General features: G+C 32.9%; 1 protein-coding gene and 1 long non-coding RNA gene across 2 annotated transcripts in view; both read right to left on the minus strand.

The window, feature by feature from the left end:
* The window catches only part of LOC117110485, an 11,950-nt gene extending 10,635 nt beyond the window's left edge, over nucleotides 1–1,315 (minus strand). The window contains exon 1 of the long non-coding RNA XR_004445704.1: nucleotides 1,081–1,315. This is a non-coding gene — a long non-coding RNA (uncharacterized LOC117110485). The remainder of the gene's footprint in view (nucleotides 1–1,080) is intronic.
* Nucleotides 1,316–5,268: 3,953 nt separating this feature from the next.
* LOC117110463 (protein scribble homolog) overlaps nucleotides 5,269–15,716 on the minus strand; it is a gene marked incomplete in the record, with an annotated part of 107,104 nt that continues 96,656 nt past the window's right edge. The window contains 2 exon segments of the mRNA XM_033253169.1: nucleotides 5,269–9,080; nucleotides 13,768–13,820. Of these exon segments, the coding sequence (XP_033109060.1) occupies nucleotides 9,048–9,080; nucleotides 13,768–13,820 (86 nt within the window).

Consider the following 15,716-nt stretch of genomic DNA (forward strand, 5'->3'; position numbering starts at 1 on the left):
TTTATGTTCCTCGTATCTTAATAGTATAGAATAAAACTGCAGTTGTAGGGTGGGTCCGCGCAAGGCACTAACCCCAGAGCCTCACAGCTTAAGCTGTTCTTGTTACCAGAACTTTAAAAGCGTTTAGCGTCGCCAGTTTTGAACGAACGTGCAGGAAATTTTGTGCACATAAACTAGAGGATTTCCAACAACCGTTCATCGCCCTTTTTTAAGTTGGACCCCTAGGTTTCCTCTACACCTACAAAATAAAACAGGGGTTTTAGCAAGGACTGTACATTATTGCCATTACCACTAGTAGGACACGTCGCATGGATGGCGCGGTCGGTTAAGGATGTGTTCTAAAGAAGTTAAGGTTGTGAGTTCGAATTTTGGTTTACAACTATTTTTTTACAATATTTATTTTTTTCAATATTTTAATTTTGTACAAATGGACATTCTAAATATCAATTTCTAACATGCTAATTATTTAACAAATTCTATAGTATCTTCTTCCAAAAAACCCAATGTAATAACTTGCGCCTGAACCGTATTTAAGCATGGACTTTTTTAAAAACAAACGCGGGAAGCTGACATAATTGAAAACATATAGGCCTACATTTATTTAACGAAATTTTTGGCAGCACCTGCGCATTTTACAACCCACGGATCGTTAAGTATAAATAATATTACACATTATGAAATTAATTAAAATGATTGCATTTCATTTTAAGGAGCTCTTAGATTTATATTATTGAGTGTGGTTTGCAAAAACATGTGCCTACGATCAACTATACGGAATGTCATTACACAACAAATCTTTAGCTCTATTATGTTGTTAATGTCGTACTCTTTACATGTTCACTCAGATATTCCGGTATATATTGCCATTGCATTACCGGGCCCAATTTTCAAATTTGCTATGTTTTAAAATAGTGAATAAAAATGACTCTCCACAAACCAATTTTAGATCAGAGTCTCTGGTCTAAAAAATGGAGGCCGGAACAACAACACAACAATAAATGCCGCAATTAATATATTCATGTAGGTCCCTACTGGCTTGTAAAACTACAGTACGGCATAGTGCACGCACGTTTTACTTACCTATGTGTAAATTTTCCAATCTTAGAAGAAACACCATTCCGAAATTCAGTATTTTAGACGATGTTTTTGTCGACGACATGTCTGCAATATACAGTAGTTCACATACAAGCTTGTTTTCATCGCAATTTAGATGTTAGCAGACAGGTGCACAACCAAACCAGGCACCTGAAAGAAAATTCCTACCAGGGTACTAACCTAGAAATTATTAGTTCAGCGACAACCCCTAAATAGCGCCTCCCTTTGAATTGGTCTAGCCATTGGAGACGAAACCTCACCACCGTCCCTCCACCGGCCCCTCCCCTGCCCCACTCGGATAGGCCTAATGCAGTGACGACGCCAGAGATGATGAAGATACATTAAAAGAGGAAAACAACACAGAATGTTGACTCATAAATACCGGAAGGGTGCCCGGCGGGGGATAGTTGTTACCATGTAGCTTTTAATTAATATACTGTAATTAATATAAATTCCACTAAAAGACTGACACTCAATAAATATAGGAAGGAATTGCAAATACTAGGAGAGACTGCCTACACCCACTTCCCAAATGGGGAAGAGGCAAAAAAATACAACGATGCAGCAACTCTAAATGCCACCTTGGGCCTGGGGTGAGATGAAAAAATATTAAAAAAAAATATAGGTTTGAGGCAACTCTATTATTAATATCAGATTTTCTTTCCTCAGTAGTTGCAACTGATGGAGTTAAAATATATTAAAACTGATTGAAAACGCCACTGATGTGGTCGTCATTTAAAACAATGCATTTGATTACCTCTGTTCACGTCTGCTCATTGTAGGCCTATTTTCTGTTTTCAGTATTCGTGTTATAATGTTCTTTTAAAACTTATCCACCAAATTATGTTACTACCACACGAAAAGTTATAATAATAATTGAAAACAACATTTATTATTTTAATACTATAGGCCTAATTGGGAATAATACAGAGTAAACTTTAAAAAGTGTTTTATTTGTTCGTTGTTTCAACCATAGGGGAATTATAGACATATTTAATATTTTTAAATCATTATTTTTTTCAAAGGATCATAAGTCTTTAATTCGGATTGTAGGTCTGTTATGTTATAATGTATATAAATATGCATTGTGTTATAAGGCGTTGTAGTGGTGATATGATTGAAGAAATTGATGGATAATTGTTTCGGTTAGAATTTGAATTGATAATGTTCCTCCTTGTATAACATCATTTGAATTAATGTCAGGAAAATCGTGGTGAATATATATATCATTCAATAACCGTCCACAACATGAGTGCTGATTTCATGTGAAACAGGCAACAATTTTCACAACTTTTCTGTCAGGAAAGTGCCCGCCCTAGTGTCGATGAATGTTGAGATATCAGCAAAAGGTGTATCTGTCAAAAGAACGACTAGAGGTAATTCAGTCAAAAAGTGCCGTCTTTACAATTAAGAAAAAAAACGTCGGCGAATTGGCTGTCGGCAAAAATTGGCTGTCTTCGAATTGGCTGTCGGAAAAATGGTCCAGTCGGCCGAAAAGCATGTCGACGAAAGTCAATTCGGCCAATTGTCTGGCAGCGAAATATCTGTCGACGAATTGACATTTGGCGGAGCATCTTGTCACGAGTTCTACCTGCGTTATATTATATTTATTTAATATATTATTGTTTACAGTTTGTTACTACTAATTAGAACTGACTCTTACAACTCCATTTCAATAAAAGTTATGTTTAAAATGTCTACAAAAGAATACTGAACCATCTCTACCTCCCATCCGAACGAAGAGATAATGGACCATTCCGCTTACACTCAACCCCTAAATATTGTAAATAAGGTCCCACAAAACGACAGAGTAAATGATGTAAGTAAACAAGCGCGCATGGGCGTCGATCGGTGGGGACAGGGGGACACGTCCCCCACTTTTCAAAGTAGCGGGAAACATCATGTCAATTGTCACCCCCACTTTTCACCAATCTTTTATTGTATAAACCCCACTTTTCACCAATCTTTTATTGTATAAACCCCACTTTTCAAAGCGAGTGGAAAGAACAACAATTACGAATGACTGTCATGAATTGTGTCTCTTTCACTCTGTTGCGTATTTCCGGACCAATACTGAGTAAAAACGTAATTGTTTGTACATTTCGTAACCATCTCAGTAATCTGAGGCCAAATGAAAACAATGTACTGTACGTTGTTAAAATTGGAAGTGTGTAAACCATAATTAGGCAACATTTTTACAACCTCAAAAACAACATTGAACATATAACATTGAATTGAAACTAGCATAGGAACAACAGGAATCTATGTATGCAGATAATATTAAACACTAGTATATACGAGTCTCAATAATATACAAAACGAATAAATCGTTTACAGTGGAAATTGTGCACTTTTGTATGGAACGCCGTTCAAGCAACAATTCCATGATGAATCAAGTGAATCGTCGATGATGAATCAAGTGATTAATGTCTGCTTCTTATCTTCTTAGTCCTGTTTGGTCGTAAGTTAGACGGTAGTATTTCCACTCACAGTAGTGTCGTCGCAATACTACTTGCACAAAACTGAAATTCTAAAAAAGGAGAAAAGGAAAAACCTGTTTGATTTTAAAAGTACTGCGGGCCTACTGTAAATGCAGTGACTATAGAGTTAGTTCGAATACGTCACAAGCTAATCAGTAGATAATAAATAATTATTTTAATGAATGTTATATTTTGCACGAAATATGAAAGCGGGCATGATTATGATTACCGGGATAAATAGAAAACAAATTTATGATGAGTATTTCAGTGGCAGATCCAAGGGGTCCAGACGGCCCACCTCCCTATTTTTTCCAAATTTGAAATTATATTCAAATTTTAGTCTGAGAGTGCCATTTCCGGCCAACCATGGTTGGGGCTGAGGTGGTCTACACTTCATCTGTAAAAATCCATCCCTGCCCCTCCCCTGGTCTTTCTGGCCATGTGTACCAATAGGCCAATTGTGAAGGTTGACAATCCCGAAAGGTCCATTCCTCTACGAACAGAATTGTTTATGCCTGTTGATACTGTGCACTAAGTGTCCATAACAATCAGACATATACTTTTATGCATTGTTTGGATGCATTATGCATTTATTTGGATGCTACTTTATTTTAACGCGTTTGCCATTAGCAATTTTTGGTTTCAGGGGTCAGCCTTGTATATAGCCTATAAGCCTGCTTGTTGCGGATGCCCCTTATGTGTGTTACAAGGTAAGGTCTTGATACTGTTAAGCACGCCCTCCAATTGCGATGAAATAACTTACTACGTTAGGGGCGCTCTCTAACTGCATGCATGGCTCTGTTGATGTCAAGTGAACATTTTCCAAAACGACGAAATTTAAGATAGCCACCAACCCCGTGCTAGGCCTATATCTTTTTTAGAATATAAAAATATAATTAGGCCTATTCAGTGCTATAAAATAAGTATGCTTATGCTAGTTAGCCTATATTATGTCATGCAGATCTTATCTCTTCTCCATCTCATTCAAAGCTTTTTTTTTTTTTTTGACAGTGACACCTTGTATATTATTATTTGTATATTTTTTATATTGGCGCTAAAGTCCTTGTTGATCGAGCCGATTGAGTAGGCATATTATATAAATAATAGCTAATACATGTCTAGGTTACGTGCAGAAAACGATAGCACAGTAGAGATATGGAATTTACATGCTTTATGAAAAATATTAATGGCACTCTGAAAATGATTCCACTCGCACTCCTGGTTTTCGAACATTATCACGCAATTCGTAATTATACACCTAAAGTTTTGTTCTTTAACTGGAAGTGGTTTATTTTTTCTTGGTCACTAACTCCATACCCCACAAATCCCACACCTTCCTTCAATGGCTGAAATGAGTACAATATTTATTAATATTAATAATAGTCTCTAGTGAACCTTTATTGTGTTTGTTTCTCACTTGTTTATTGTCTCTGCTATGTACTGTAAAATTTTATGGGTGATTTTACTTTTATAATAATTACGTAATTGTTCTTTTTTTTCCATGTACAGTATTATAATGCCAAGTGGATGATGTTCAGTATCAAAACACTATCATTTTCAAGGGGCAGTCACATTAAATCTAGCTCTGGGATCCTAATGTTATCGGACTTGTACTCAGCCAGTAAATTTCAACCAGCTAGTAAATTTCAACCAGCTAGAATAACAACAACACAAGAAGAAAACAAAAAAACACTTTAACATGTTAACATAGAGAGTAGTGTTAATTTACCAAAACTCAATAATCATAGGAGCATGTACAATGCATTAGCATCCCAACATAATAATATAATATACCAACATTCACATAAACAACATAACTCAAGTCATCTATATACAAAATGTGGCCAAATGTAATTATCGCCCTCCTAAAAGAAAAAAAAAACTCAAATAAATTAAACCACCTATTCATACAATGTGAAAACTCATCAAAAGTATTGTGAAATCTTATAGAGGGCGCTATAGCACTAATAAAGCCCACTAAAATCCCTTAAGGTGATATCATCACTAAAAATGTCTACAGTATTTCCAAGAATGTTGAAACAGACAGTTTGATTGGACAATACTTCCTCTTGATATTCTGTAGACACTTCCACCCTTCATTTTACTCAAACTTAATCACCAACACTTGATAAGTCTTGTATACACAGTATGCATATGATACTAATTCTCTCTAGCTCCTATGTACAGCAATATTGCATATTAATTCTCAATTTAAAAACCATGTTTATTTTTGTAATCCTAAACTGAAATATATATGTCATCAAATCCAGGAGTGTTTCAGGTTTATTGGAATAAGACTGTTGTGATGTAATATAACCTCTATGCCTTATGAATATACATAATTATAATACATGATCTTAATATGTACAAGGTAATGACACTTTTGTCTTTGTCACTTAAGTACAAATTGACACCAAAAAATTAACTTAAAGTGACCAGATTTTATATTCAAGGTTACAACAAATAAATAAAAACAATATAAATTCAAGCATTTAGAAAAGCAATGTAATAGCTGCAGTACATTTCTCATGAATAGTTGTGTCAGATGTTATTGTTATATAAAACCATACAACATGTAAGCCTACTTTGCTGGAAAATAGACGTGTAGTAAAACACTGGGGGCGACTTATACTAGTTATAAATCATAGCAAGATTTATTTAACTACTACAAGGAAAATGTACATAAAACAAGACAAACTGAACCATATTATAAAATTTATCTAAATAATCATATAGGTTACTGATATAAACCATTTGCTGCTGATAGTAATAAAATGATTTTTAATTTGCTAATGGTTCTGTTGTCACTCTTTGTCCAGTACTTAAACTATTTTGATCAGTTGTAATGAATAGGTACAAAATCTAATGACCAATCAGCTTGTTTAAAATAATGTCATCAATAGGTAAAGCAAATTAATGTCAATTGCTTTGAGGAAGATCAATGTCACAAACATGTCACTATTTGACATGTCCTTTGAACTGGTCAATTAATGTTAATGGTTGTAAAACACAAGATGAAACAGTTTTAATCCCAGTCAGGTATTTTCTTGTGTGTATTGCATTGCTAACAATGTTATTTCTGTCTTCACTCTCTTAATTTTCCCAAAAAAACTTTTGATATGTACTAAAGTATATCTATGGAATATTAAAGTATCAAAATTTGTTCCCCATTTGTAATGTCATTACAGGTATTTCTTAAATGATGCATTAAGCAGATATCAATATACATAGTTTTATGGATGCACAACTCAGTCCATTAAACTCAACAGCATGCTATTATTTATAGCACAGGCAATGGGTTGTTTGCCTATGGCTGTGTTCTAATAGCACCTGAATTAACAATACAACAAATCAACCGTTACCATACAGTTAATTCATATGCTCTGTCAAAAAAACACCCAAAAATCAGCATACATTGCTTAGTTTTGTGTGCGTGATTTTTCTACTCCATATCATTAATGGATATCCAATTATCAATAAAACCTTTTATGTACACAAGTGCTATGAGTGAAAATTCTGAGCTGTCACATAATTTGTTACCAATTAACTGTTGCATAAATATGAGTTCCCTTAAATTAGAAACTGATTACAGGACTAAACAGTATATTAGGCATCATTTACAGTTAATTATTTTAACAAGTTTCTAATGATAATTACTTTCGCTGTTATGGTAACCTTTTGTAAGGTGGTGTATCTCATACAGCAAGGAGGTTGTTAATTACTACCTCTGATTAGTATGCTCAGTTTAACAGCTAGTGGGCTAAACAGATCTGAATAACAGGATTAATATGACTATGGACTGCATTTTAATATATGATTGGACACTGATGTAGAGGCAAAAGCTTCTATCTGAGTCAATGAACCTAATTATAAACAATTTAATAGTTTGGTGTCATAGTGCCCTGTAGGTTGGCATTATCAGAGTTATGCACCATCTACATGAGTCATAGCACACCTAGAATGACAGTGGTAGTGCCCCATAGTATGACCTTTGTAGGTTTTTTTAAAGCCAATTATGATCACAACTGTCATGTTTTAGTTCCCTCTAAGATGACATTTCTAAGGCTTCTAGTACCTGCTACAGATAATATGTGCTTTTCGAATAACTATAGCCCTAACAAAACATATATAAAAGGCCACAAACAGATTTATCTATATAATTCAAAATATCCTAACCCGACTAACATTGAAGGATAAAATATTGTCTCACTTTTGAAACAATAACTCATTTCTGAGAAGTACATTATATAAAACTTTTGAAATATCATTAAAAATTCCCAACATGAAAATATGACTTACTTTATTCTGATAATGTCCTTGATTATTATATATGTACACAGTTTTGTATAATGTAAAAACATTTGTTAATTTACATGCTTTAAATTCTGTACAGCTACATGGTCACTCTACTAATAAGTATTCAACTACAAAAATAATGTGGATAAGTGATCATATATGTCATATTTCATAATCTCTCAAATTCTCTATTCATCTATACAAGAGTTATCGACGACAACCCAGATCATTGCAATACCACAACCTCAAAATACAGCATAATAATTACTTGACCTCTTAATAGAATATCTATATCAAATTCACTGCTTGTAACTTAAATGGTAATGAAGAAGATTGTGTTCACCATATTGTATGAAACCCTACAACGTTTTTGTCAGTGAAATATGTGCTAAAAATTATGGAAAGCCCTTTAAATGTTGCTAATACTTTAATTAAAGGAGCATCTATATCTGGCACTCCATCAAAACATTCTATAATTCTGTTTAGAAAAACTGTTAGTAGTTTACTTAAAATACTTTGACTTTTATTCAATCCACTGATTAAACCTCTTAGGATTCCTCCAGAAAACACACTAGATTTAAATCTTCTAAATCCAAGATAAACAGGTGAAAAATGGGAATTGGGAAGGGGGAAAAAAATCTACATTTCCCTGCCAGAATTGCCTATACAGATGGAAGATTTTTAAGATAAGATATGGTGCGTTATAAAATATGAATTAAGAAAACTGCTACAAATATTAATGGTACAAGTAATTGGCAAACAGAATTCATATCAATAGAACATAATAATAAAAGACACTGAGTATTGTATTAAATAAACAAACTGTACAGAATATGTCAGCATAGAAATGGAAAACTCATGAAATGTTTCAAACACCCTAAAAATCACTCCAATTCTACTACTGTGTATTAATATGCTTTCATTATTGGTTACAACACTACCTTCTGCTGATACCAGAGCACTCGTTCTTGTATCTAATGGTGTTGCGGTTGTCTATGTTATTTAATATATGCTGCAAAAACCTATTTTCTTCATTTTCATATATTCCAAGCTTAATTAATGAATTATAAACAGGAATGGGTCAAACACAATGTGATGAAAGACATTCCGAACATGGCAAGCGGGCTCTTATTGGTTGGATAAGTCAGCTGACTTCTATTACAGACTGTATCTGACTCAACTGCCATTCAACTCGTCATAATCCATCTCCTGAAACAAAAAATACTTAAAAATATTAATATTCAATTTAGAAGTCATTATAGAAAGAATTAAAAACAAAACAGATAACAATATTTGTCAGTCTATCAACGAAAACAGGTTACCTAAATTTATGTATGTTTTTAGTATTAGTAGAAAACTAAACATAAATACATGCAATAAAAACCATGCATTGTCATGCAAAAGAGAATAACAATTAAGATGGCTTAATATAAGAATGATATTTTGATCACTACAACATAATGGTTTTAGGCCTAAACTATTTGAGTAGGTAGTGTTAACCATGAGGTCCCCAATAAGGTAATTATAAATAGTGAGCAAGAGGAGGATTTGAAGGCTTAAAAACATTTTTTGTAGGTGAAGTTGAAAGATTCATAGTTTCTGATTGTGCTAAACATGTTATATTCCTATAGGTTCTACTTTCTTTGATGATGGATTTAGCATGTTCACAAGATTCCTTAACAATAGTTTAACAAATAGGTACTCTAAACTTTAAATCAGCCCTTTATATCACTGCATAACAAGACACTCAGCTAGGAAAATCACTATTAAAGAAATATTGTGTCTGAATTGCGTAACATTCAGTACAAGCTTTCAAAAATTTAACAAGGAAATATTTCCTTTGCCAATGAACAGGTTCATAAATAATACTGTTAATACATTCTTTGCATATTCCATTAAATTGGCTGGCAGTTAATCTTAGGATTTCCATAGCATAAACTGAGTTGTGTCTGATCGAATTTGATTTTTTGAGTTATTTCCAAAATGTACCTTATTTCATTTTTAGTAAAATTATGAAAAAAATCAACAAGATTAATATTCCTTGTAGGCCAAATGTTATTTTGATCTAGCTAAAAATTGAATGAAAATTTGAAATTGCAATCTACAAAACCAAAAGCTCCAAAGTAAAACTTTAAAAAGAGGTGGAGTGTAATAACTGCACATATGGAATGAAATAGCCTCACACGTGCAGTGAATTACCTAAATAGGTGGAATGAAGCAATTGCACAAGGCTGAACTCACTTGCAAAGGTGGAGCAAAGCACTTTCACGGGTGGAGTGAAACACATACTTGAACACTTGTGCAAGTGCAGAAACTCAACTGTGAAGTGGAGTTAACCACCTGCACATGTGAAATGAAGCACATGCACAGGTGGAAAGAAACACTTCCACAAGTGCAGAAACTCACTTACATGTGTAGAATGAACCAATATGCATTCACCTGATAAACTACATAGGCATGTACTTTTTCTTTCATGCACACATTTTTTCTTTTCATTCATCATACTACAATACTTTCTCTCTACCTTCACAGCGCTTGTATTATCCTAAATGTTTAGGTTCTCTCAAAAGACCACTGAAATAATGAACTCAAAACATCTAAAAATTGCTCTTTTAAATAAAGTGAGGAAAACAAGAAATTTTCCAAATGAAGACAAAAGTTTACAAGAAGCAAAGGTCAAAAGGAATGAAGAAAATGAAAACAAAAACAAAAAAATCTAAAAGTTAGGACAAAGAATAAACACAACTAAATGAAAAATGAAAATTTTGAAAGCAGGAATTGGGAATGGAAGTCTGTAAGCAATGGTGTCAGAGATTTGAGTGCAACATAGAATAGATGAGAACGCTTGTATCTCGCAAACATGTTACCTGCTCAATCATCGTCATCAATAAACTGGATATCATCAAAGTTCAATGCACTCTACAGAAGTGTCAACGTAAAATATAAATTGCAAAAAATAAAAATAATGAATTATAAAGGACACACTCTCCCCATACAAAAATTAAATCCTATTTTTTTTTTTGTGTGGGGTGGGGGGGATTAGGACAGCAATCTTCTTGAATGTTATTTAACATAAAAAAATAGAACTAAATTTTATAGGACTACTTTACTATAATGGTTTAAAATACTAAATTAAGAGTAAGATAAAAAAAAACTTTCAGAAGGTACAACTACCACATTTAAATTTAGGAAGAGATAAATATAACATACTGTATATACGATTCTAAGGGAGTTTACAGAGTGCATGCTAATATAATGTAAATGTATACATTATATATAAATAAAATACATATCATTCCATAAGGTAAATATAGCACATACAACATACATTATTAGAAAGGACGTTAAAAAGTATTTCACAACTCAATTTATCATTCTTTGACCAATGAACTTTGAACCTCAAAAAATGGCTATATGACATGATTTGGAAGCTGCTATATATAGTTATACATGTTTACTAACATAATTATATGCAAGTAGCATATAGCAACACTACCTGATTCACAAGAAACAATCAGGTATGTTTCAACTGACATGGTCAGGAAGTTTACCTAGTATGAGTAAGCAGATACCTCTATGATATAAGCATATGGTATCATCTCTGACAAGAGCATATAATGATGCTGCCATATGAGCTCAAAGTTATCTCTTCTACTTGCAAGAGTTACTAAAACCTCTATTATGAGCCAAGAGGTATTACTGACATGAGTAAGCAGATGATGCTATGATATGAGTATGGATTTTGTTGCTCAGGATATGTTCTTCCTCTTTGGTATGAGCATGGCATCTCCACAACAAGAGCAAAGACATAAAATTTCTATGCTCATTTAATGGATGTATATAACCGCATGTTTTCAAGAGCATGACAGACAAGTACCTTTGTGTATTTTATCCTCCATAATATTAAGTGCTGTTTTGTTAATCTCAAATTAATTTATTATGCTAAGTACAGCTACATTCAACACACACATGTGGCAGCAACGGTGGCAGCACCAGTGGGAGAAGGGTGGGGCAAGACCCTCCAGTCAGCCACAGCTCACTGAACCAGAAAAGAAAAAGAAACCCTCTATTTATTTCTTTTCTTGTATAATTCTTCACTCATAATATGTTCAAAAATGTCTAAGAATATCTTTAAACAGCCAATATTGTGGGGGGGGGGGGGTTAGGACAGCAATCTTTTTGAATGTTATTTAACATAAAAAAATAGAACTAAATTTTATAGGTCTACTTTATTATAATGATTTAAAATACTAAATTAAGAGTAAGATAAAAAAAAAACTTTCAGAAGGTACGACTACCACATTTAAATTTAGGAAGAGATAAATATAACATACAGTATATACGATTCTAAGAAAGTTTACAGAGTGCATGCTAATATAATGTAAATGTATACATTATATATAAATACAATACATATCATTCCATAAGGTAAATTTAGCACATACAACATACATTATTAGAAGGGATGTTAAAATGCATTTCACAACTCAATTTATCATTCTTTGACCAATGAACTTTAAACCTCAAAAAATGGCTATATGACATGATTTGGAAGCTGCTAATATGGACAGTCATACATGTTTACTAACATAATTATATGCAAGTAGCATATAGCAACACTGCCTGATTCACAAGAAACAATCAGGTATTTTACAACTGACATGGTCAGGAAGTTTACCTAGTATGAGTAAGCAGATACCTCTATGATATAAGCATATGGTATCATCTCTGACAAGAGCATATAATGATGCTGCCATATGAGCTCAAAGTTAACTCTTCTACTTGCAAGAGTTACTAAAACCTCTATTATGAGCCAAGAGGTATTACTGACATGAGTAAGCAGATGATGCTATGATATGAGTATGGATTTTGTTGCTCAGGATATGTTCTTCCTCTTTGGTATGAGCATGGCATCTCCACAACAAGAGCAAAGACATAAAATTTCTATGCTCATTTAATGGATGTATATAACCGCATGTTTTCAAGAGCATGACAGACAAGTACCTTTGTGTATTTTATCCTCCATAATATTAAGTGCTGTTTTGTTAATCTCAAATTAATTTATTATGCTAAGTACAGCTACATTCAACACACACATGTGGCAGCAACGGTGGCAGCACCAGTGGGAGAAGGGTGGGGCAAGACCCTCCAGTCAGCCACAGCTCACTGAACCAGAAAAGAAAAAGAAACCCTCTATTTATTTCTTTTCTTGTATAATTCTTCACTCATAATATGTTCAAAAATGTCTAAGAATATCTTTAAACAGCCAATATTGTCAAGTTTTTTTAAGTGGCAGTTGGACTTAAACCTCCACAAGTGCTAAATTTCTGGACCCTGCTGACCTTCACCAAGAATCATGAGACCTTCCTGTTGTACACTTAACCTTCAATAGGGCAAATCCTGGTGCCACCACTGCATATCAAGGTATTAATGTATGCTGTATTAGGGTGTTGTTGTCAATAGGCTTTTTATTGTTTATTGTACAGTACTTTAACATGTGCATGTTTATATATTCCATAGCTAAGTGCCATGCTCTAAGGTGTTCTGCATATACCATCATAGTTCTTTAAAAATAATTATCATAAATTTCTTAATTCTGCAATCTTATTAATAAATTTCCTGATTCTGTACATCTACATGTATGTATATCTGCATATATTGTATAATTTGTGAATTTCGTACTTGCAGTGTACAGAGCACAGCCCATTTATATACTTCACTGTTACTGAAATATGTAACATTCATTACATATAGAATTTAAAATTCTGTATCAGTTATTGAGATAATTGTAAAGGCTTCAGTATAGGCTGAATCTAACCACTATGTTTAGGAACAAAAATATTATTATTATTTTATTGAAAATATCTACTTGACGTATTTGAAAAATGGTACATACCATTGAGGCAAGGGGGGCACTACCATTCGCTGGAACACCATCTGATGTCAGAGCTGTAAACAGAAAAATAAACCAATGTCAAGAATATGTCTAATGATACAATTAAATAATTAAATATCTGATTTGGATTTGGAAGTCTTGTTTCATGTGGGGTACTTCTGTAGTAGTATACCGAAAATAGCATACTCCATTCCAACGACTGCTCCATTCTTGGTGTGCATGAGCCTTACTGCACACAGGACCAACACCTTAAAAGTCCCTCCTGTAAGATGCCTCATCACAACAATTTAGGGATGGATGGATATTTAACATAAAATGATAAATGCGGGCTCAAGAAATAAATTTGATATATACTGGGAATGCAATTTTTGGTTTGAATTTTCATGATTTTTCGTTATTAGTTTACCACAGCCTTGTTTTTCATTATCAGCAGAAACATCGACTGTAACAAGAACGACAACAACAGTAATAAGAACATAAAATTGCCCGTGGAACATAACAAAATACATTAATGAGTGCAATACATAGTGATCTGAACATAACATAAACACAAAAAAGAACATTACTGTAATCCGGGGATAGTAGAACAATACAATGAAACAAAACATAAACTTTAAACAATGAAACTACCTCATTATAAGTACTACTGCTAAGATAAATCATATAATATATCACTAAGATATAACAACATTACAATATGTGCCTATATTATTTGTCAGAGGAGGGCAGAAAAAACTAAATTTTAATTAAATTTTGTTTTCTTATTTAGCAAATAGTTTTGCCAAAAACATTCATCAGGAGGAGAAAATAAAAATTAAATTTTATTGGTGAATGTAAACAGTGTAGTAATGGGATGTTAAATGCTTCAAAGATGTATTGTCCCTTGATAATGTCAAAAAAATCATAAAAAATAATTTTGAAATAAACTTGCTCATATTGCAATAGAATACAAATTATTAACTTGTGCATAAAAATTATTGAATTTAAAAAATGTGTACCCTGATTTTTAAACAAAAAAATTATAATAAAAATAATAAAACACTTCCGGTGACTGGAAGTGTTTCTATCATTTTTCACTGTAAACTGATGGGTAGACGTTTTTTAAATACACTAATTTCTATGTTCAAGTTGATAACGTTTATGTTACTTCAAAATGGGCAAATTAATTTCAAAAAATATTTTAAAGATTTTTTTGATATTTAGCATGGGGCAATACATCTTTAAATTTATATAATTAGGAAGAAATATACATATCTTATTTTGGAGTTTTCAAGGCAGCGGCGGGCGTAATAAAAATACAGAAAATCTTTTTTTTTCTGAGATTTTTTTTTCATGGCAGCGGGTGCGCTAATTTGCCAAAAATGAAATTTTATTTTTATTTTTATTCAAAATCATCACTATTGGAGGGCGGTGGGTTCGCTAAAACAAGCTATAAAAAAAGTCTCAGTCCAGTAATGGGATGGTTAAAGGCTTTAAATTTATATAACTAGGATGAATTATACATATCTTATTTTTGGAGATATCAAGGCAGAGCTAGGCATAATAAAAATATAGAAAAACTTTTTTTTCTGAAATTTCCATTTTGCCATTGCAGCGGGTGTGCTAATTTGCTAAAAATGAAATTTTTATCTTTATTCAAAATCATCACTATTGGAGGACGGTGGGTTTGCTAAACAAGCTAAAAAAAAGTCTCAGTGTAGTAATGGGATGGTTAAAGGCTTTAAATTGATATAATTATGAAGAAACATACATATCTTATTTTTGAAGATTTCAAGGCAGAGGCGGACATAATAAAAATATAGAAAAACTTTTTTTCCTGAAATTTCCATTTTGCCATAGCAGCATGTGCGCTAATTGGCTAAAAAAGAAATTTCATTTTTATTTTTATTCAAAATCATCATTATTGGAGGATGGTGGGTTTGCTAAACAAGCATGAAAAAGTCTTGCCT

Source organism: Anneissia japonica, unplaced genomic scaffold (assembly GCF_011630105.1).
Source record: "Anneissia japonica isolate Jap-2015-1 unplaced genomic scaffold, ASM1163010v1 scaffold3040_len1308831_cov196, whole genome shotgun sequence".
Taxonomy (NCBI): Eukaryota; Metazoa; Echinodermata; class Crinoidea; order Comatulida; family Comatulidae; genus Anneissia; species Anneissia japonica.